Here is a 24,218-nt window from a genome sequence, read left to right on the forward strand (position 1 = left end):
TTCGATTCGAAGGCAACATACTGAGTGCAAACATCTATAACTGTAATTATTCAGAATTAAATAAATCTATAATAACTGTATTAATAAAATTAGCATCACGCGTTGGATGCCTGAAAATGGTAGTAAATACTATTAGTCTAAATGGAACTGCTTGCGTAATGCGATGTCTTTTTATATTATAGATAAAACAAGGAAGTCTACAGAATTGCAATTTGGTATTCTGTTGTTGGGCGACGTCTTTCTCAAACTCCAAATTGAGGCCCACTTAACTGTAACATAACTTTGTGTCACTCTCAACGGAAAGTCGACTCTCTCGGAAGTCGGAAAGCCGGAACTCAACAGAAGCATTACCCTTCTCACCTGCCTTGGATGCTACCATACTCCTCTGGGGAAGACAACGGCCGCGATCTCAAACGAGTTTCTCGCTTCCCATCTCTCTCGCTCTCTCTTTTCGTCGTCGTCGTCGTCATCTCTCTAACCTATAAATAACACTCGGATGCGACGCCAACGCCTCGATCCTATCGCCACCCTCCCTTTCCATTTCGCATCCCATGTCTTCCTCCGTCGCAAATGCCCACGTCCTCCTCCGCTTAGGGTTTCGTCGAACCCTCGCAACGCCGACGCTTCCGATCCCCGCCGCGGCTCTCCGATCCACCTGTCTCGTAATCTCTCGGTCACTTTGCGGCTTTCTTTGATCAAATCGCTATCTCGATCTTGTTTCTCATCCTCATCTTTTACAGCTCCCTAAATTCAGATCCATCCGGAGAAGATATAATCGTCGCAATCTGTTATTTCAAATAGCTGTGATCGATGAGGTGAGCTGGGATTTTTTTTTTTTGTTATTAGATTTTTTTTCCCCTTGTGTTCTGATTCGGATTTTATATGGTAGGGTCCTGGAGATATTCCTTCGCTGGAAGAGGAAAGCAGTGGCGTTTGTGGAGGGAAGTCCTTTTACAATGCCTATTCAAGTGAGGGCGAGGAGAGTGATGGTGATCTGCTTGTTTATCCTTATGTTGATGTCGATTTGCCGGTGAATAAGAATCGAGTTGAAACGCCTGATGCTTCTTTGACGGTGGCAACCCACCGGTTCTCAAACCTTCGACAAGCTCGCAAAAGGAGAAGGTGAGGAGGTTGCTAAAACCATCCGTGAGCTCTTAGTTTCACCTGGTTTTTGCTAATTTGACCACATAGAAACGACAGAGGCCTGACAATAGGTTTGACAACTCGTCGACCAAATTGCATTTGTCAACTTGAACTATATTCATTTCAACACTTGATTAGGAAGGGTTTAGATAATGATAATCATGTTGTATTACCTAATTAGTACATCCATCGCCTCATCTGCACCATGAATTAGAAGTTGATTTTTTTAAGATAATTTGCATCTTGAAAGACATCTGGTAGATACTTTTCTTGAAAGACTAGCCTCGTAGTTTCTTTCATTATGGCTCGATCAGGGTTATTCTAACTTTGTATACTTTTCTATTTGTTATTTCCATTTATAGGAGTAGACTCTATTTCTTTCCAGTAATTTTTTGTTAGCTCTCTACACTTTTTAAGCATTGTATGTCCTAGTCTTACAATTAAAATAAAATGCCCCCAATTGGCAGATGGTGCTGCTATTTCGAGTTTAAGAATAGGTCAAGCATTTCCAAGCTTCAGTTGGAATACTGGAATTCAACATTCTTGTGCTCTTCTAGCAAATGTTACTGTGTCCAATTAACACGTGAAAGAATTTTGGGCCTCAGGACATTTCTTGTTATGGTAAACTGTTGATGTACCTTTACACCTTATAGACCCAGCATGCACATGATCTAAGATTTTTGGTCATGATGCCATGAAAATGTTTCATAGCTGATCTTATTTGCTATTCTCTTCATGCATTCCATGTAATGGGATATACAATTGCTAACACAAAACTATTTTTTCTCTTCAAATGGCAGAATTCGAGCAGGAGTGTTGATTAATTTTTGGTTGATCACCTTCATAGGCGTGTTTCTTTTATGGTTCGACTGGTGTTCATGGCGGATTATTAGACTACCATTGAAGCCTTTTTTCTTAACGCAACCTTTTACATTGTCAGCAATTTTATCTGCATTTGCTGGATTTATATATGTTCCTTTAGTTGATAACATGAAGATTCACCAGATACTTAGGAAAGAAGGGCCAAGTACACACTCTTCCAAATGCGGAACCCCAACAATGGGTGGATTATTTTTTATTCCTATTGGCATTATTGTATCTAGATTCGTAGTTGGTGATAGTTCCATCCAAGTAAATGGAGCAATGGTAGCAACTCTTTCATTTGCTGCAATTGGATTACTTGACGACCTTTTAAGTTGCATTAAGAGTCACAATTATGGGTTGTCAGGATGGGTGAAACTAAGCTTACAGGCAATTCTCTCTCTCTCCCTCTCTCTCTCTTAATCTGTGTGTGTGTGTGTGTGTGTGTGTGTTAATTAAGCTGTTGTACTTCTAAGTTAATTATTAACTAATAACAACATTATGGTGCTTTAACAGGTAGCTGCCGGGACATTGTTCTCTTTTTGGTTGGATTCAGCAAGCATACCCACACCATACAACATGTATATCTCATAATCTGTAAGATCAACACTTTTGAATGTTAATGCATTACAAATGTCAAATTGAATTTGTTGGCTGATTGTTTTCTTATTCCCCCCAATACTAAGGTGAAACTTAATGCACCTTCCACATAAATGAACTGATTTGAGGATATTCATTTAAACTATCATTTATTAATGTTGAGGCTTCAAGTTCTATTTACATATGTATTCATAGAAATCCTAAGAAGAAAAGAGATAAAGAAACTTGGGTCCAGAATTGATTGCTGGAGCATCTGTAGGGCAATATTATTGGCATATAGAGATAATCAGCTGAACCATCTAAAGAGATAGCTAGCAAATTTCCTGTTTTTCTCTAAAATCAAGCTATTATGAGATCGTACATTTTTTTGTCACTAGATATTAGTGTATGGGGAGATGATAGAAAGCATGACAGTAGAGATCGCATGCAATATCTTGAAGATGCTTGGATCACTTATTGAATGTTGATCTTTGTAGCAGAAGACAGTGTATCTTTTCAATGTAGTTGATGATAAGGTTTGTCCATCCCAATGGATGAATGTGAAGTGAGAGACTGTCGGAGATAAATCTTCCTGTACTTCTCTAAAATCAAGCTATTTCTTTCTTTATCTTGTTACTCAACTGCATATGCTGTTCTATTCTGAAAGGAAGAATCATACTTGCACTACTGCTGGTCCCAGGAATTGTCTGTTATTGAATGTATATATCTTGTCTAGCTAGTTTGCCACTTTGCCCATACCATAAGTTTGCCTTAGTATGAATATAATATGAGTTGTACTGCAATGGAATCTCCAACTTGCATTACATTGTTTCCGTTCTGCCTTTGGTATTAATTCTTTGCAATTGTCCAATGAAGGAAGTTGTTGGCTCCTCTGCCTCCACCATTTGGCCTTGTCTATCTCGGAAAATTGTATCTGGTTTTGACAACATTTTCTTTCGCTGCAATGGGGAATGGAGTTAACTTGACCGACGGACTTGATGGATTAGCTGGTGGAGCAGCTGCACTTGCTTTTGTTGGGATGTCTGTAGCTGTCATTGCAATATGTCCTGGTCAGTAGAGTGCTCTGTGGACTTATCTTTTTCATACTTTTGGAACTTGTCAAGCACCTGAATCCTAGAATGTTCTTTATTTTCTTTTTTAAGCTTTCTTTTTGTTGACACATGGTGACACCCCTAGCTATCATTTATTATCAATATTATGATTACCATTTTTTTCTTTCAATAACTTACTTGATTTTGCTAATAAATTGAGAAAGAAAAATTATTTGTGCTTATCCCATGTTTAGTAGAAATGGTTGAGAGGATCTGAAACCCATTTCCTCATAACATAAGTTACAGAGGGTTAGGTCTGGAAAACTATCCCCCTTTTCTCCTACATTTTTTCTCAGCCCCTGTGTCCACTCAAGAATAAACAACATTGCCCTCTTCTCCTTTCCATGTTTATCTCTCTTTGCCATTGTTGTCTTGATGGCAGGCTGCTTCCATGCTGCCCAACACTATGCCTAACACCCTGTCACCTCATGCCAACAATAGTGCTGGCAGCTCATAGATCCTTGGTTGAGACTCTCTCATGGACTCTATTTATTTATCTTCCCATGGTTCTTCTTTACTCTTTTTTTTTTTTTTGCGGAAAATAATTTCCACTAATAGAAGGTTAGGACTTGGACTTGGACTTGGGGTGGCTCATCTGCAATTTTGAAATATCTTATATAGTTGTATTATCCTGTAACAATTCATAGCAACACCATAATTGTTGTGGTTTCTAATTTTCTATTATTTTTTACTTGTAACTAGTGCGCATACTTTAAGTCACAGTTTGCCTATAATTTTTGGTTTTTTCTTTCTACAACTGAAAGTCTCAGTATATTTGGTCATCTTGCTTCCTAAATAAGCTAAACAAGGGAAAAGGATTCATGAAGTTGACCCCAACAATTAGGATGTAAAGCCATTTGTTGTCATATACTTACTAGTGTGAGATCAAATAGATATATCTCTTTCAGTTTGTTGACATTTTACAGCAGTAGATTTAATGATTGCTTTCTTGATTTAATATTAGGTATGTATTCTAAATGTATTGAAAAAGTTCTTACTAGTTACCAATTGTTCAATATAAACAGACCTAGCTGTTTTTGGAGCCTCAATGGCTGGGTCATGCATTGGGTTTCTGTTTCATAATCGATACAAAGCCTCTATATTTATGGGGGACACTGGATCCTTGGCACTTGGCGGCGCACTTGCTGCAATGGCCTCCTGTACTGGGATGTTTTTTCCACTATTTGTAACATCTGGCCTTTTCTTCATGGAAGTAATGTCAGTCATAATTCAGGTATGGTTATTTATCCTTTATCTGTACTGTTGGTTTGAGAATACACCCTAGGACAATTGCTTGTTTAGTGTGGATGTATTGACACCAATACTTTTTACCTATGCTTTCTTCTTTCTCATTTTGCATACCTTTCATTTTCTATTTGGTTGCTCTTGTTTGTGATATAGAAAGTACAACCATGCATCTTGCTTCTTATCTTTCATGATCAAATTAGTCTGTGATTGGCAAACAACCCTGTATTTGATAGTCACAGTGCTGAAAATGGGAAATAGTTATTGGACAGCATTCGTGTAGAATAAGAAATGATATGTTGGCCTATAATTTCCGATATCTGGGAATTCATGATGTCAAAAGGTTGGGACCGGATTCTTTCAAGAACTTAAGAAACAATAGATTTCCTCTTAGATCTACACATGGTGGGGCCCATCAAATTACATATGCTAGCTAGTCAGTCTAGCTCTATCAGTGAAACAGGCTAGCTCTAATCAGAACAACTACTTTTTTTATAGCCAAAACAATTTCCTTTCCTTTTTCTAGTTACACAACCTATCTAGTCAGCAAAGGACCATTATGTATGCTGGAGAATTCAAACCTTTAAATCGAGCAAAATATTTCTGTACAAGAGGGCCTGTCCTCATAGACGAATCGGAAGGCCTATTTTGAAATCATTTTAATTTCAGCTTGAGAAAAATAGTACTCTGACATTTATGTATTAGACTAATATAGTAATTGGTTATTATTTTCTTCACATTGGCCGAAAAAATCTAGATTGGTTACTGAAATTATGGTCCATGTGATCTTCAATGAAAGTATGTACTTGATTCATGTCTTTCATCTCATATAGTAGAACTTTTGTTTGGGATATTTGCCAACACAAACTCGTGGAAGTCATTTCCTTCTTAATGTGCAACTAGTTCATTATGTCCTCAGCCTATGCTGACAAATCCCCCAAACTGAAGGCTATTTCATCTGTCAGGTTCTTCATATGAAGGCTACTGAAAGGTTCTATGGAGTTCGAAGGCGCTTCTTTCGTATGGCACCCGTGCACCATCACTTTGAACTATGTGGGTTTAAAGAACCAGTTATTGTTGCAAGTGCTTATGTTATATCATACATCCTGGCTCTGTTTGCTGGTTATATTGGTCTAATTTCAGCATGAGTTGCAACTATCTTTGTTCTGATATTCTTCCTGCTCGCATTATTGTTCACTGATTTAAGTGTTTCACATAGGATTTTAGTACATTCCTCTGGTGTATCATTTGAAACAAGGAAGATGGACACCGGTCAGATGTCTCTTATATCAAATGCAAGAAAATATTAGGAGGGCAGCTGGAATGCTGGATAAGTTAGAATTCTCTGATGACGAGCGATACAATTGAAGTACTGTCAAAAGAGAAGTTTTCATGTCAACTGTGAATAATTGGTGGTCTTGTAGTTTCCTTATAATAAATTAGTTCTCTTGTTTGCTCAGTAATCAAGACTGGATAGCTAAATATCCTCAAGTTTTTCTAGGTTTATATGACAACAATCTCAATTTTAATAGATGACCTTAATAACATGACAATAGTTCCTCTTCTTTGTGCTTGATCCAGCGTAAATCCGCAGCTCTGACTACCTCAGGGCAAAAGTTGCTACTGGAAATATTGCAAAAGGTGTAAAAGGTACCAGTAAAGCATGTTACTTCAATTGCACAGTAAGTATTGCCTGATTATTCATGTGGTCATCCACCGAACTTTGTATTGGTTTATCAACAACTACTAAGGCTACTGTTTATTTCTCAAAAAAAAAAAAAAAAAGAAGAAAAAAAAAGAGTTAAGGTTATTGTTTCATTAATCCTACCATAGCTCCTACGAACAACTGCCAAGTTTACCTATCTAGGAGATTGTAGGAATTTTCATGCAGATGAGTACGTGGGAAAACATACTGGTTATTGCTTCATGCAGCCTTTGAGAAGGATGCATTGAATAGATAGGGCCCCACAAGTTGTTGAGGAATTGCCATGATAATTCTAGAAGAATCATCTTCATTTACATTCATTTGATGCTCTGCTCCTGAAAAAGGAGATGTCAGCAACAACTGGTTTTATTACAGGACAGCTCATCTCGTGATGTTCATATCATCGATAACTGTCCTCCAGTTCTACCGTGTATATTTTGTTTCATTTCTTTTTATAATAGCATCTACATTTAATAAGCCAAAAAGAACTGCACGTACTTGTGAGGGGAGGTTTGGCGGATTCCATCGAAGCGAGGCTATAGGAGAACATGGGCGTCTAACATCATATCTCGACGTGTTAATTTTGCTGGGCTTTGGACTGCTACCCTAGCAATTTAGCAAAGGTTGCCTTCTTGAACTGTTAGCCCATGAGAAGCATTGCGGTCCAGGCCCAATAGGCTACAAATTTCACGCCTGCTCCAAGCATTTTGAGATTTTAAACTTTTATTATATATGTCCACACACACAACTCCTCTGCTGTCCGAAGATCTACTCTGACTCCATGTGTAATTCAATCTCACCAACCAATACAAGAGAACAAATTAATCATAATAAACTCAAATGCATATATATAATGGGAAACCATCTTAATACGATAAAACCACGGAGCAACAACAAATTTACTATACAATATATGGAGTACACAGATCCAACCTGAGAAACTACACTCAAATCTAGTATAAAATTTATACACGACTAACCGTATAATATTCTCTTATTGTATTTTTTTTTGTTGTCAAAGTATTGACTCCATATACATTTTTTAAGACAATCTATTAGCGCTTTCACACTTATCTTATGCTACTCTGTGTATCTCGTGCACTTCGCATCTCTACATGACTCTTTATGCATTATCGTATTCGTGTGCATCCTATGCACATTCATCGGGGATTCTCAATGCACCCACCACAGGTCTTTTACTTGATACAAAAGGCCGGGCTCAATATATTTACATAGACATCTAAAACCTACATTCTTCTCCTAGTCTAATTACCATAATTACAATAGGAGACCTCTCATAATCTCATAATTAGTTAAAGAATTCTCAAGTCTCTTACTCCATCATGGTTATTAAAGATATAGTTAAACTATTATTAACAATCAGACATGGCTCTTAGTTAGAATGTCTAATCCAACATATTTAGTGTTCCAGCAGCATGAAGCAATAAAAACATGGCCCCTCGTCCCTGTTTTTCCCACATAGCATGGCCCTAGATACTGATAGGTGGAAGACATGCTTCCATGTTTGGTTGTCAAATATTAACATGTCCATGAAAAAATTTTAATCGCCGTAGCATCATTACGTACCCTGGCTAACACAACCACCTCAAGGAAAATAATTAATTAGCCCAAGCATGCAATGGCATGATTGATTCTTTAAGTCCAAACAAGCTTGAGTTGGCCAACATCTCCACGTTTAATTATGACCTTTGATCCACATTCAACATCTATTAAAATAAAAAGGTCTCTTAAATACCCGCCATTTGTAACGGTAGTAGTTAATCTATACAATTTAACTCTTTTATTTTTACAAAAAAAAAAAAATCCCTTATCAAGATATATATATATATATCTATCTATCCCCACTTCTCCTTTACAGTCTGGAATCGTTCCCCACTCTGTCATTAATCCAAATCTCTTTAATTATCAGCTGTCCTCCTGTCTCCCTTCCTCCACGCCTACATGTGCTCCCGTGACTCCACTCTTTGTTCCTTTTTTTTTTTTTATCAAGGGATTTTTCACTTCGCACCCTACGTTCTGCTCTTCGGACTCTTCGGCTCTTTTTCACTATTTTCAATTTGACCCCTGCATTTATCATTAATTCATACAAAACACGCTACTTAACGTACCCCCCCCTCTTTGTTTATTTTATCAAGAATTAATTTAAAAATAACAAAACTATAGGGTGCAAACTGCAATAAACATCCCTTCTTTTCTTTTGTTTTTTGTTTTTGTTTTTTTGTGTGCTTATCTCTCAAGACGTACAACTTGGTTTGCTAATTAACGGCACTAAGCCCGTGCTCCGATCTACACTCCATCTATTTCACCTATAAAGTGCAACCGGTGTTAGGTGGACAAGACGTTAGGTGTGGCAAATGGGCGATATATATCCATCATGTATTTAAACCATTTGCCTCGTAGCTAATCTTAGTAGTCACCATTCACCAAGCTCTTGGATCCATGGCAAGTGGGTGTTGGGAGAGTGGCTTCGAAGAGCAAGAGATGGAGGTGCCAGAGATCGACGGCGAGATCCTAACGGAGTTATTGGAGGAGACGCATCGTGTGGAGGTTGAAGAAGAGAAGGTTGCTCTGGATTTAATGCACCCTCACGAGGACTGTGAGGACTGTGGGTTGGATAACATCTTATCGGATCTCGATAGCCATGAGGTATGCTCGAAATATTATCCGACGTACGTCGCCGACGATGACCCGTTCGATTGGGTAGAGATGGAGATGGGTGATTGGTATGTCGACGAGTGCGTTGGAGATCATCCGAGAGGAGACTACTCTTCTTTCTACTGCTACTGCTATGGTGATGATGAGGCTTCCATGGAGCAAGCTGTGTATAGTCCCTTGTGGGAGTGAGTGATTAATTTGGTGGTGAGTTAAGTGTGTTAATTATATTAAGACTATTAAGTATCTAGTGGGTGAGATCTGTTTAACTTTTTTTTTTTTTAAAGAAAATTGTATGTTACCTTTGCATATTGAATTAGTCTCACTTATTTGGTCATATTAATTATCTTTATTGCATTTGGACGTGTGCTGTCAAAATAACCCATGTCGGCTCGCTAAGAGTCAAACGATTTAAGCTTAATCTGTTCTAAACATGCTTGAGATTAATTTCAGGCAGAGCTTAATCGACTAAGCTCAACTAAATAAAACTTAAAATATATATATAATATATATGACTATTATAAATTTTTAGATCAATATTTAAGTACTCATAATATTATTCAGTTCTTATATCTTAATCAGTGATACAGGTCTCATTTGAAATCTAAGCTTATCAAACTCGATTTAGGCTTGAATTGATTTATGTTTGAAATTATTTGTTGACTGACTCATTTAGGCTCAAGCGTAGTTCAAGCTCGAAATTAGTTTGAATTAAAATTATTTTAATTCAGACTTGATTCTATAATTAGATTTAAAATTAATTTCAAGTTAAGTTTGTCCAAAGGTTGGCTACATTACACCTTACAATATTATAAATTGACCTTACTCTATAAACGTCCATTTGGGCCGGCCCAATTCACAAGGTCCAGAACTTTCGTGATTTTTGAGGCTAAAAGACCATAGTAATTAACTGAACGAGGCATGCTAAATTTTTATGTTATCCCACTACTCGGATATATCGCAACGAGATGAGAGGAATCGTATACGTGTTTCAATATTGTTATTGTCCATACCCTTTATTCCATTTAATTTCTATCCAGATAATGTTATGCAGAGAGCCAAAGATTACTGATGATTCTGCTCATATTTGCATAAATACTGAGATAAAAATGGCTCCCTTCATTTTCAAAGTGAATAACAAAAAAAGAAGAAATAAAAAACGTTATCATGTATAAGCTAGTAGAAAAAAGTGAGTGTTAAAAAGTAAATCGTCTTCTGATCCACTAATTCAAGCAGTACTCCTGTCGCAATGCTTCCAAGAAAAGCAAAAGCAAGAACAATCTTAAACAATAATAAAATTACACCACCATGATCACCATGCTTTTTTATCCCATAAAAATAGAGGAAAAATAAAATGCATGAAGAATGCACACAAAGAATACAACAACTACCAGCACCACCTTAACCACAACACGTTGGTGAATAATAAATACCACCACCTCAATCCCTAAGCGTAAAATTGTCACAGGGACTGCTGCATAATCTTTCTGTCGACTCTCACTATATATATATATATATATATATATATATATATATATATATATATATATATATATATATATCATGTCAGCTTAGCAACTCTTTCTGTGAGTGTGCAATCGGATCTGCAATGTTCTTGAGACTTTGCTGGTGATAAACCTGCCTCAGTCTCTCTATCTCGTTCTTAAGTGCCTCTTGGTGGGCTGCATTAATTAGTTCCAGATAATTAAAACAAGGTCAGCTAAGTTCCACTAGACTTGGGTATCAAGTATGTCTGCATGCACGTTGGTCTACTAAATTTAGGTACACTAACAATATAATTAATGAAGTAACTCACCATCCTTAAAAAATTTATCCTGCGCGAGAGCGGCGATGCGCTGCTTGAGATGGCTGTTTCCGACAGACAGAACCGAACGCTGGTGATCGAGGAATGCCACTCGAGGAGACAACACTGATACCTCAGTCTGCGTTAATGCCATTGCCATTTTACAACAAGAAGATCAAAGCTAAGTGATCAAAACTGCAAACAACCATCAAGAAGATGGTATATACATAACTCAGACTGCAAGTACCTGCAATGTTGTCACGCTGCGCTCGAGCTCTGAGATGTACTGCAGCTTCCTCACTCTTGACCGCTGCGCCGACTGTCTATTGGCTAATATCCTGTTCCATGATTCCAATCCAAAGTGTTTACTTCAGAAGCTTGGATAATTTTTAAGACTAATTACATGTTAGATAACTGTTTGATTAAAAACCTTAAATTTTTTTTTTCTAAAACCATATGAACTCTAGAAAAATTAGATATGAACCAGATTAGATAATCAGTTAATCCACAAGCTTAAGCATTTAGACAATTAACTAACAACGTATACTATGTCTTTAACATTTAAAATTCATTACTTCTCTTTGATACAATAGGTACCTTAAGGCTCATACTGTCTACTAACAATTGCCGAAAATGCCCTAATCATCCACCAATATTGTAAGGTCATTAATTTTTTGAACGTATTAGGAGGGTAGTGTAGTTATTGGTGTTCATTTTGTTCTTTATTTCTTTAGTCAATTGAAGACTAGATAAGTTTTTTTTTTCCCTGATAGCATAGGCTTTTGGATAAGATTGTTACGATATAAGCTGCAATGAGTAAAATTAGGGCTCTTGGGCTCACCTCTTGACTCGCTTAGGGTCGAAAATTGTCTCCACTGTCGCGAAAGCTTGAGCCGGCGCATCTTGCGGCTCGACCTTGCACGCGCTCAGGGCGTCCTCGGACTCGTCGCCCGTCGGCTTGTCGTCGTCGTCGTTGATGCTATTATGATCGGACGGCGAACGGGAGGGCGGCACGTCGTCGGAGAACATGGACATGATCTTGTCGGCGTCGGCGTCGAGGCAGTCGAAGTCGGGGAGTGGGGCCTCGAGGAAGGCGACCGAGCCGCTGACGGCGCAGCGTTGCTCGCCACGCTTGGCGGCGGAGAAGTCGAGGAATTCGTCCACCCAGGAGGGTTGCATTTGGGAGGAGGGAGTCAGCATTGGGGAGAGAGGGGAGGGGCGTGGGATCTTAGGAGGAAGCTGCGCCATTAAACTCTCTCTCTCTCTCTCTCTCTCATGCAATTGTAGACATTCGAGATGTTGTTTTCTTGGAATTAGTACCTCTCTCTCTCTTTTAACTTCTTCTAGTTGTTTTCTTGCCCAGTGATCATGTGGCAGGTCGCATTTTCTCTTGTGGAAGGAGGGAAGAAGAATAGAGGGTGACAGCTTGCAACAGCTAGAGAGAAAAGAGAGAGAGAGAGAGAGAAGTGAAGGTGGGGGGGAGTTAGGGCTCAACGGTATTACAGGAAAGTTGCAGAGGGTCAGTTTAATTAAAGCGGAGGAATCCGCAACCACGTGTCCATGTCACCCGACCTCCTTTTTTTATGTTTAGTGATGAAGGAATGAGTTCATTAACAACATAAAGATGGTACTAATCTCTCCATTAATTGCTTAGAGATCTACAGTGTGTGTGTGTGAGAGAGAGAGAGAGAGATAGAGAGAGAGTTGTAAGAGTTGAATCATGCCTTGCCATGTGCAAAAGTTAGCACGCCTCCTACTTCTACTCGGCTACTTGCTTTGTATCACAACCTTCCACTTTCACATGCAGTTCCTTCCCTTTGTGTCTCCTTGCCCCCCCTTTTCCTTTCCAATACGAATCCCTCCCCTCTCTTTCTATTATGTATTCCTTTCTCTTCTATCTTCTCTCTGAGGCTTCCTGCCACCCTCTGAAACTTAAAACAGTCTCGCTGCAACTTGGACAAAGTGAAGGGATCGTCCAAGAGGTTAACAAATGTGCGGATGTAAATTAATAGATTAGGGTCGTCGATCGATATGAACCAATGATTGCCCATGCACCCAACCATATTTTATGTACGATATAACAACTTTTGGCCTAACGAAATCAAATCAAGGATATCGTAAATGCCCATAATAATATCACAGCAATGTCTAGTTTGTTCCTCTACATTCTGGATTTGAGGAAAAGAGAAAAAGCAGTGCATGTGGGGATGAAAAGGAAAAGGACACAAAAGAAAGGGAGTATGCAGGCTAGAATGGTCAAGCCACAATAAGACCAGATCAGGGACACACACAGTACCTTGAATTACATCAGCTCCTGGCACCATTAACATGGTGGGTTACTCCTATCAGGAGCTCCTGCTGCGGCCCCAGAAATAGGTGCAAAAATGGAAGACATAGCTTTATCTGGTCCAACTCTATGTTTCTATGACTGAACAGATGTACTATGTGGCTATCAATTTAATTTACACAAATATAATGAGCATCTGCTAGTCAGAAAAACACAAAACTAACCTGTGGATTATCAATTTATTTTACAAGAGAAGAGCGTCTTATATAATTCAAGAGCATCAAAGGGTTTGTTTCTGTGAGTATAAAATCTTTTCACTTTACACATACCTATGTTTCCTGACCTACATGAAATGCAATAAAAGCTTTTTTTATTCCCTATGCATAAGCTATCTTCAGGATAAACTAAAGAGTTACTCTGTCATAGCTACTGGATCCTCTAACCTTCTCCGAAGAATTTCAACTTCCCTATTTAGTTCCACCAATTTCCTAGCCATATTCGTAAACCACTCAGCACATTCTGCAAATTTCAAGCACCAATCCTTTTGAAACTTGTTGATTAACTCTGCAGCCAGGAAATGCAGTCCCAGTTTCTCCATCAAATGTTGATTTTCCAACTCCACATTACTGAGTACCAATCCACTAGTCCCACAGACATCCTTGCCGAGAGAATTGTGATCCTCTGGAAAATATTTTCTATACTCAGCAAATGCACTCTTGGTACCTTTCAAAGCTTTTCTGTAACCATAAACCAAAGAGCTCATTACTCTGAGCTCGTGCTTCAACCGGCAAGTCTGGAGCTGCCTCTTCCCTAACTCTGCTACCCTGGCTTTCTCCAAGGATTGGATAATGTGATCCTTTTTCTGCATCAACTCCTCCACGTGCCAAATCTTTGCTTGGGTATTCCTGTACTCTCGATTTCTCTCGACACACATCATCTTACTCTTCCGCATCCAACTCTGTACTTGCTCCGCGCAAGTATCAAAATCTGATGCTCCATGGTCCGAAGACCCAAAATTGGGCATGCACTTCTGCTTATCGTCGTCGTCGTCGTCGTCATGGATTTTAACCATTTCCCCCTTGCAGCTATGCAGAGTCAAGAACAAACTATTGGAATCATTGTTTGCCGAGATTTTACATGTGTCAATACTCATATGCGATGATTCTCCAGAAGTCGGTTCAAGGGGTTGCACCAGAGGACTACAAGAAGCATCACAACTCACCATGTCAAGAAATTCCACAGAATTTAGCTCCTCCGAAGAACAAAGCCTAGCTGCAGGGCCATCTCTTCTCTCTTCATCCAAATCCTCGCAATCCACACCAACAGCCACTCTCACGCTGCAACGCTGCATACTAAAGCCAGCATCTCTTATTTTCCCACCATCTTCAAACAGCTCAGGCCTCTGACATTTCATCAAACATTGGAGGTGCAAACCGTACGAACAACACCTCCCGGACCGCGAGGCCTCCAAGAGATCCCTCTCCACCAACGCCCACATCACTCCAGCCCAATCCACCAAATGGGCTTTCCCCTCCTTCACCAATCTCACCGCCGCCTCTTCCTCCGCCTGCATTACCCCCACTTCCTCTTCCGATCGAAGCAGCATCCGCTCCACTATGAACCGCACAATGGTCTCAACGGGCTCCGCATCCGAGAATATCTCGGCGTCGAACTTCACTGGTTCCGGATTCAAAGGGAGGGCGAGAGCGACGGCGAGGTCATCACGTGTCAGCGAAATGGCGGAGCCGCGGACGAGGCTAAGATGGGAAACGGGGTCGTAGTGGGAAGCGAGGAGGGAGACGAGGTCGGAGCGGAGGGGGAGGTCGAGGGGGAGGCAGGCGAAGTCATAGAGGCCGATGGCGCGGAAGAGGGGCTCGTGGCGAAAGAAGTCATCGCTGGCTGCGGAGGAGGAGGTGGAAGCCATTAGGCTTTCGAGGCAACGAGAATGGGGTGGAAACGGGGTTGGAACTTGGAAATATTCTCTGGGCCCATGTTCACTTGAACAGGCTCAACTAAATGGGCCTTCAGAACCATTTGTTTACAACTACCTCAGAATGTCCAACGGGGTTGTTTGGGAGTTGTTAGAGATTAAATGCTCCAAATCCTCGCACAAAATTAACTACCACGTGGAAACCAAATCAAAATCTACCAAATCCTTTGAAACTATCCCCACTTAACCCTATCTCTAGGTCCCACTCACTAACCAACAACAACAACCCTATGCTATGCATGACCACTCAATTCATTTAAAACTAGTGTTTATACGTATGCATAATGAAATATAGATCAACATATTAAAAGTTGAAAAAGTAGAAGAAATTTTACTGCTGTTGCCTCTCTAAATCTTCCACTACTCGATCCTCTTGCACTCTCCTCCCTGACCTCTCCCTGCTTAACATCCTATGCAATGATGCGCTCAGCCGCGCCGAGATCGAGCCGGCCTCCTTCGCCGCCGACGTGCCCTCCTGGGATGATTCTACGGCTCCATTACTAGACGACTCCTGAGTTAACTCCTGACGTGGCTCCACTCCAGCTCGGCACACCGGGCACGAGGAGTTGGACGCGAGCCACATATCGATGCATGCCACGTGGAACACGTGACCGCAGCCGGGCAGCGACCGGACCGTCTCCCCTCCTTCTATTGAGCACAAGCATACCGCGCACTCGGCGCGACTCGCCTCGTCCCTTTGCTCGTAAGGGAAGGAAGGGAGCGCTGCTATGGCGGCTGGATCAAGGCCGGTTCTTGCTGTCGCGGGATCGTCGTGGGCCGCTGCGGCGGCGGTGTTGAAGCTGATGCGGAGGAGGTTGTTGACGGCGGAGCGGCTGCGGGCGCGGCGGATGTAAAGGTGGAGGAGGATGACGAAGGCGACGACGAAGGCAAGGGAGACGATCGCGGTGGCGAGGATCTTGGTGTTGGGGTTGTAATTTGATTGCTTCTCGTTGAAGTCGAGCAAGTAGTCGGGTTCTGGTGGGATGGCGGTGTTCGACATGACGGTGGTGGTGGTGTTTGTGATATGTTTTGGTGGCTAGTTCTACTTCTTTTATCATCTTTCAAAGTAGATTGTCCCCCAGCAGTACAAGCCAAACGAGTTTCCTGCAGTTGGGGTAGTTGGCAAATTTTGATTGGTTGCCATACTAGATAGATGAAGAAATGTGAAATTTGATTATTCTAAATGCTATCGTTGACTAGACTGGCACTTTATAGTAATAACGTGAAGAACTCGCTTATGCCGTGCTATTTCAACTACTACAACAAATTAATTTGGAACCGGATTCTTGCCGATTTCGTGTTCTCATTCGTTAATGTGAGCAGTTCAAATTCTCATTTCTCACTTCTTCTTCTTCTTCTTTTTTTTTAAGTCAACCGGCTATTTGGGCTTAAGATAAGGAACTAATCTTTTATCCATCTTAAATATTAAAGTTTAAACATAAGATATATGGTAGCATCACCTCCAAATCTTTTTATTAGCCACTTGGGTCTCCTCCATGCATGCATTAACTCGTTCTTAGACGACTGCCAATGAAGTCCGAGTCGCATGTTCCCACTTAATTTGTGGATCCGATTATAGTCTCGGTGTGACGTACGTGGGAGCAAACACTACGAGGTCTTCTCCGAAGACTTTATATATAGGCCAATAAAAAGTTCAGGAGTATTTCAATCTAGAAATGGCTTCCTTTTCTTCTTTTATACTTTCCTGCTATCCTATGAGGATTTTTGGATTCAACGGGCCGGTTCTCTAGTTGGGCCTAGACGCCGCCTTTTGGGTATTAAACCAATTTCAAATTATCAAAAACACCATAAGTTTTGCTTTTATTATACACCTCATCATATGAATACTTATTATTCAACTCCTTTATTTTCTTTTTAATATATCAAAAAACACATTAATTTTTATTTTGGTCAGTTATAATAGTGATGAGTTAAGTTAACAATATATGCAAAATATAATCTTAGGGTTTGTTTGACTTCATGCATTTAGAAAAACCAATTTTCTTTTCATAGATCCTAGGAAATACCCTTTCTAAGGATTAATTTGGGCTCGTATGAATTATTTTGACATCCACTAAATTTGGTTTCTCATTTAATTTAACACCAAATGGCCCCTTGAATGTTATAAAGTAAGTTTTAAATTAAGTGAAAAATAAAATAAAACTATATTTAAGATCATATAAGGGGTATCTTAGACTTTGTCTTTAAAAGTTAATAAAATATTATCTATTTCAATAGATGTCGCTACGCTAAAGTTAACTCAGAATATTCTTAGTCATTAATAAATATAAGGGTTGAATTAATAAATTATAAAGTGCGAATGATAATAGGATATTTTTGATATATATATATTTTTTTTCTGAAATAATAAATATTATGCATTATTTGTAGAGGTGATACTATAATATTTGTCGGAAGATATCAGGTTTTGGGTTGATCACTTGATCCTCTCCTATGGAATCTTGAAAAGAAAAAGGGATACCAGTACACAATGACACCAATGCCGACTCCTGGTGAGGAAATTCCCGCCAAGTTCCTCAGCCAAAAGTAGCATGCAGAAAAAGTAGTCGGAATTTACACCCAAAAGATAGCCACTTGCAGCAAATGGGAGGAAGAAAGTATAGCATCAGACACATGTATGGCACCTATCATTTTACTAACAGTTAGTTCCAGATCCTCTTTACCAGACAAAACTGTTCCACAACATGGCTGCATTTTTGTTATTGTTGTTATTATTATTGTTTTTCCTTTTCCTCATCACTGTTTTAATAGGATGTTGGATTGTAGGCAATACAATGTAAAGTGGGTTGTAAGCCTGGCAATTGGATCTGACACTGTACAAGGAAAATGACATGTCCTAAGCATCCATCTCAAAAAGGCATTGAAATTTGCAACCTCGTAGTGCATAGTTTATTATGAGGAAGTTGAATGCATAATATAATCCATAAAGTTCTTGCTGTTTAATCCTAATCCTACAGCACTAGTCCAATGTATTCCTCTCTGCTCTGCTAATCCTTCGTACTCCAACTAATAACAATAACAATAACAACAAGATCTAACCATGAAACTCGTTCTGAGGTTTTGAGTAATTCGAAATTTGAGTATGGAATCCGGAGAAAGTAGAGGAGAGCTTGTTCTCACTAACATCATGCTCCTCTTCACCCTGAGTCTTTTCTTGAATATTGAATCCGGAGAATCCGCCGCCGACGACGTAAGAAGCAATCGGATCCAACCAAGCGCGAAAAGAAGGTAAAACACTGGACTGAAGGGATTCCCTCTGTGTAAAGAACTGGCTCTGAGTGAAGCCATGCTCTCCGCTAGCCTCCGCCACCTCCCAAGAAGCCATCCTCTGGTCGTGCTCTGCCCAAGCTGAATTCTGAGCCATCTCGAACTCAACTGGGCAGTAGCTCTGGCTACTCGACTTGATGGCTTCGGCGATGTCGTTGGCATCTGAACAAGTTGGAAGAATTCCGTCGTTGTTAACGTGGTGGTGATTGGACGGCGGGGAAGGGACGGGGAGCTCGTCGATGGCGGCCCTGGCGTTCTCGATGAGCCAGTCGACGGCTTTACTCGGCCGGTCGTAGCCGAGACGGTCCTGGACGTCGTAGAATTGGATGGCGGTGTAGGCGGAGAGCCGGACGCGACGGTCACGTAGGCCGCGGGCGGTGCACACCTTGCTATGCCGATCTTTTCGCCCGGTCGGGCGGGCTACGTGGCCTCCTCCTTGGTGGATAAAGTGGTGGTGCTGGCGGCGGTGGCGGTTATCGGACATCTTCGAATAAAGACTCTCTCGACTTGTTACATTTATTCGCTACCTTATTCCAACTTTTATACCTACATAGACAAACAACGAGATAAAGGAGAATTTAACCCATTACAAGAGTCAGGAAAACAAAGGCTAACTTTTAGGGAGTTTTGGGTAGATCAGCGGCTTAGCCTACCACACAAATTAATTTACATTTCCAGGCCTAAATAATTATAAAGGTATAGAAAGAATGAAACGTTTATCTGACTTCCTTTCTTCTTGATTGGATATCTTGTCTTAGATCCTCTTCGGGATTGCGAAAGGGTAGATAGAGACTCCTCATTTGAGACTTTTCTTTGGGGGAATCCATCTGTCCTTTTATCTCCTGGAACTGCCACAAACAATGTAACATACATAAAATCTTTTTATCTAATTGATCTTCTTAACAAATATTAAATCCTGAAAAAAAGAAGTTTAATTCGAATGGAATATGGCTGAGATATTATCAAAAAACACATCATGACCGAGCCAGCACAAGTTACGTACATGCAAATAAGTACAGCAGGGCAAATGGGGGCAATGCTCGTAGTGGATGCTCACTATTTCAAACATGAAGAGAGGGTCCAAAATGGCGAAAGTAATAGTTCGGAATAGATCAGTAGACTGCTTGGCATCAGTAGTATTAGTACCATCTCTTCTAAGCTCTCAACTATACATGCCAGGCCACCTTGTACGTCGACAGAGCTCGCTGCAGTTAAGGGGATCGATGCATGTGAAATCCATTGCATTCCACCAGTTGAGTTATTATTATTGCAATGGGAACTGGAAACAAGACAATGAAGTGGGACGTGAATGAGATCGACTAACTGCAAAACTCTCAGTGGCCAGGCCAAGTTTTGTTTGGGCCTACGTATTTGGGCCCATGCAGTTGGGAAATAAACCGTTGATTAAAAATCTATGGCCTAGATTGAAAGAAAGGTGATGGAATTCGGTAAACCATTGATTTTTTTTTAATCGATGATTAATATCCTAATTGCAGGAGCCGGCAGTAAGTTACTAATTCAGGCCTCTGTATCCGAGATGGAGTTAGATGAGGGAGGATTAGAATTGTAATAAAACAAGGATTTATTTTATAATAAAATATTATTTTATTTTATTTTATTTTAATTGGAATAAGAGATAAAAGTGATTAAATTGATCTTATTATCATTTTCATAGTTGAATGTAAATAGATATGTATTGTTTTCTTGAAAAAAAAAGAAATAGATTAAAGTTAAATATAAATTATAATTTTATATTATAGTCACACTACACTATTCAACCAATTCTAAACCATAATTTATTACCATATCGTAACATATTGACAAGAGGGCAAATGGGTGGATTTTGGAATAAATGTGTGAGTTATTTTAAACTTTGCTTCCTAATATTGTTCTATGCTCTCTAATTAAATAACAAAAAAGCTTTTTGCTCACTTAGGATAATCTAAACCAATCTTAAGTTTATTCTAGGTTAGTTGGAGCTACTCTAACCTAACTTAACTTACTATTACTACTAAATAAGAGAATAATGCTACAACTTCTTCTCCATTGGTAGGGATTGCACGGCTTAACAACTTTAGCATTGATCAGTAGGAGGACTTTTAGATTCAAATGTAGACATGACCTAATCTTCCCACTTTGATCCAAGCATTAGCAGAACGTTCAGTTAATCAAGTGTAAAACGTAGCCCGGAGGAAGATGTGGACAAGAATCGAACGAGCTTCTTTATTGACGGTTGACAAGAGAGGGGAGGAAGTGGATGTGGCAATTAGTGAGCCATTTCGTCATACAGTTCATGGGCAGAATTTTTTTTTTCCAACGATAATATTGTTTGTCAAACCCAAGTTGTCCATTTCAACGGTATACCTGTCAAGATGGTAACTAATTCCTTAATAAACAAGTCACTTATCATAAGATTCTTAAGAATAAAGTCATTCCTTTTCTTAAACAATGCTTAGAAAAGTAAAGCTTGAAAACAAACCAAGATCAACTTCTTTCTCGAGATGCATCACAATTCCGCACATAGTAAGGAGAGAAAGATGCGAATATGATAATAGAAGTGCATCAAGGAGTTGGAAAAAGGCTAGAGTTGGTTATGTGTTCGTTTGCATCGATTAAACTTTGGGAGAGGTGCTTAAAAGGGGATTGGAAGAAGGAATAATTTGTGTACCTTTGTTGTCTTCGTTGATGCAGCCAAAGCTCAAAAAACTTAATTAATGCAATCTCTGGATCTTCTTACAAATCCACAGACTTTAGAAAATCCATCATAATGGTACCAAGATCCTGCATACTATTGTCATCTTCCATTACTAGCTACTAACCCACTATTTTCATGGTGGCATTGCGCTTTGGTGTGCCGACTTCTATGAGGGAAAGTTGTGACTTAGTTTAGGTTTTAGTACATTTAGATATTTTATATCAAAACGCCATTATAGTGCAATAGTCTCCCAACAATAGAAATGGAGGCATAACATCCAATTTTTTGTTTTTCTTTTGTTTAATGTTAGATTCTTGGTCCAGTCCTGTGTTATTAAATCGTTTCTTTTATATTTTTTTTGACCTAATTAAGAACTTAATTAAGCCACTAAGTAATGTGCAGCTTTTATACATCGTTGTGCTGTTGAACTCTAAATAAAATTAATCTCTGAGATCATGTTAGACAATTGATCGAAAATCTTAAACTGTAGCTAGTATATATTATACATTTAGCATGTTTATTTAATCTTTTCTAGTAGCATCATCTTCTGGATCTGCATATATAGAAATTTGCAAAGAAGCTAAAACACTATATATCATCAGGAAAATTGATGTGTCATAATGGTTCAACTATTTACTATTCCTCCACATAAATAAAAATGTTTGCTACTATGCTAGTTTAACTTTCTCTTTAACTCTCGCCAGCTCTAGCTGCAAGTTTTGTTCTCCTCTCTTCCTATGGGTCTCTTTCCTTCTCTAGCAAGCTTCCCTCTCTGTCCTCCCTTAGTTATTTTGGATTGAATTGAAGGAGAGAAAAGACGTTTCTATCCACACGTGAGGATTCTCTCATTTTTCTCCTCCATCTTTTTCTCATTCCTTGTCCCTCTCACTCATTTCTCTCTAACCCCCTCCTTCTTTGATGACAAACCATGAATCCTTTATCACCATCATCTTTGCCTTGTTCCCTCTCTTTGCTTTTGTATCTACTTTTCCTCATCTCCCTCAGGTCCAATCTTATCTTCCTCTACATCGCCCTTAAGAATCTGCTCCTCTATGTTCGCAACGACCTGACTAATTTCTTCCCATTCTCTATCTCCCGCATCATCTATTTAACTATCATTCACTGCGATGACATTCACAATCTATGGATTACTCTGCTAGGTTTAGAGGCACAATGGCTTGAGTGGCCCGTCACCCACTATCATCCTCTATGTATTTTCTTTTAGTCTCTCTATGCATCGACAATCCTATTATTTCTTTATTTTTGTCTAGTCATGATAACTATTGCTATCGACATTATTATGGTTGTCACTGTCGTTCTCATTTTCTTTTCTCTTTTGTCATTATTTTTTTTTTGTCTATTTAGTGTATTATTGGTTTGCAAGTGTTAGAACTTCGTGTGGGATCCTCTTATGCTTATATTCTATTCTTTATCTTATTATTGTTCAATCTATTCTCAGGCAAGCTTATATATACTTAGGGTTATTGTTTCATACATTTTTTTTTTCTCTCGTGTGTGTATGGAGTACTCATGTGAACATTAGAACTTGACGAAATAATCAACCTTTCTCTTTTCAAAAAAAGAAAAAGAAAAAAAAAGGGTGAGATCCAATCTATACACATTTCGCCTTTTGATTGACTGCTAGGTTTTAATCTTTAATTATCATGGTAACCTATTAATCTGTCACACTCTTGCTGACAATAGAGTACTATGTCGTATTATACGCTCTATCCAATGCCCTAAAAGGCATTTTACTTTTTATTTTTATTCTTTTCTACCTATCTAGCTAAACACTTAAACCAGTCAACTGATACTCAGATTAGTGGGTTCCAAGATGGTGCAAAGGTTGGATTAACTTTTCTATCAAAAGTAGTGCGAACTTGGCATGCATGCTACTACTCTTTATACTTTTGATTTAACCTATTATATGTTTTTATGAAAGTATTTATATGCTGTTTGGGTTTACTTTTGGTCATAAAGTTATCATTAATCTTAAGAGAAGTATTATATTTCACACTCCACATTTTTACAAATTTATGATTACCTCAGACTTTATTATTAAAAAGCACCTTAAATTAAATGATTAATGGAAAGATTTTGACGGAAGAATATTCCTTTAATTTATTTTTTTTTAAAGTATCTTGTGAAAATGTATACACTAAAAAGATAGAGATACGATTCTCAAATTTATTAAAAGGTATGGTGTAAAATATAATTCTAAACATTTAGGAAATTTTGCATTTAACACCCTATCTTTTCGTCTATTTGTCATATTACGAATAAGTAACTTAAGCAAACTCTATAGTAGAGGATTACTAAAACACCTTTATATATCTCACTTAAAATACCTATACCAAAATATCTTACCTGAAATAACTTATCTAAGCTAAGAAAAGAATATAAATTCCCATTATGCCTTAAAAAAAGAAGACAGAGTATTTTTAAATATTTAGAAGAATTGATTTGCAATGCCCGAAATATTCTCATATGTATTAACCGGAGATATTTTCTGTAACTATTTAATAAACAAGGGCCTTAATTTGCAAATCTTAAAATGTATGGCGTAATTCACAAATAGGTCACAAATCGGGGTGTTAAATACAAAAATTTATTCTTTCATCTCTAGCAGCAGTGAGTGGAGATGCATGAGGCGGCCATGAAACTTGCTTATTGCTCTGGAGGATTGCTCAGAAGAGTAGGACATGATCATTTGCCCATCAACCCATCTATATATACATATGCCCAAGCACACTGAGTAGATCTACACTTTCCTCATCTCCTATAGACTAGCAAAGAGAAAGAGAAAAAAAAAAGAAGTGAGATTATAATACAGAGG

General features: G+C 38.9%; 5 protein-coding genes across 5 annotated transcripts; 1 reads left to right on the forward strand and 4 right to left on the reverse strand.

Moving 5' to 3' along the window:
• The first annotated feature begins 278 nt into the window (after window positions 1–278).
• On the forward strand, window positions 279–6,339 carry LOC140789965 (phospho-N-acetylmuramoyl-pentapeptide-transferase homolog). Its single transcript, XM_073139900.1, has 8 exons — window positions 279–662; window positions 741–815; window positions 890–1,122; window positions 1,944–2,394; window positions 2,521–2,585; window positions 3,460–3,653; window positions 4,721–4,929; window positions 5,906–6,339. The coding sequence occupies exons 1-8, from the start codon at window positions 552–554 to the stop codon at window positions 6,086–6,088; spliced, it is 1,521 nt and encodes a 506-aa protein (XP_072996001.1). The 5' UTR covers window positions 279–551; the 3' UTR covers window positions 6,089–6,339.
• Window positions 6,340–10,514: 4,175 nt separating this feature from the next.
• On the reverse strand, window positions 10,515–12,654 carry LOC140789909 (basic leucine zipper 34-like). The gene is made up of 4 exons (XM_073139817.1): window positions 11,964–12,654; window positions 11,370–11,460; window positions 11,135–11,261; window positions 10,515–11,000 (listed from the first exon to the last, which is right to left on the reverse strand). The coding sequence occupies exons 1-4, from the start codon at window positions 12,368–12,370 to the stop codon at window positions 10,885–10,887; spliced, it is 741 nt and encodes a 246-aa protein (XP_072995918.1). The 5' UTR covers window positions 12,371–12,654; the 3' UTR covers window positions 10,515–10,884.
• Window positions 12,655–13,219: 565 nt separating this feature from the next.
• On the reverse strand, window positions 13,220–15,480 carry LOC140789907 (uncharacterized). The gene has a single exon (XM_073139814.1). It carries the CDS (start codon window positions 15,331–15,333, stop codon window positions 13,822–13,824), a length of 1,512 nt encoding a protein of 503 aa, XP_072995915.1. The 5' UTR covers window positions 15,334–15,480; the 3' UTR covers window positions 13,220–13,821.
• Window positions 15,481–15,630: 150 nt separating this feature from the next.
• On the reverse strand, window positions 15,631–16,417 carry LOC140789908 (RING-H2 finger protein ATL39-like). The gene has a single exon (XM_073139815.1). The coding sequence runs from the start codon at window positions 16,397–16,399 to the stop codon at window positions 15,731–15,733; it is 669 nt and encodes a 222-aa protein (XP_072995916.1). The 5' UTR covers window positions 16,400–16,417; the 3' UTR covers window positions 15,631–15,730.
• Window positions 16,418–18,280: 1,863 nt separating this feature from the next.
• Window positions 18,281–19,420, reverse strand: LOC140788629 (transcription factor TCP3-like). Its single transcript, XM_073137972.1, has one exon. The coding sequence runs from the start codon at window positions 19,169–19,171 to the stop codon at window positions 18,455–18,457; it is 717 nt and encodes a 238-aa protein (XP_072994073.1). The 5' UTR covers window positions 19,172–19,420; the 3' UTR covers window positions 18,281–18,454.
• Window positions 19,421–24,218: the final 4,798 nt, after the last annotated feature.

The sequence above is a fragment of the Typha latifolia genome, chromosome 5 (genome assembly GCF_019914945.1).
Source record: "Typha latifolia isolate L0001 chromosome 5, TyphaL0001v2, whole genome shotgun sequence".
Taxonomy (NCBI): Eukaryota; Viridiplantae; Streptophyta; class Magnoliopsida; order Poales; family Typhaceae; genus Typha; species Typha latifolia.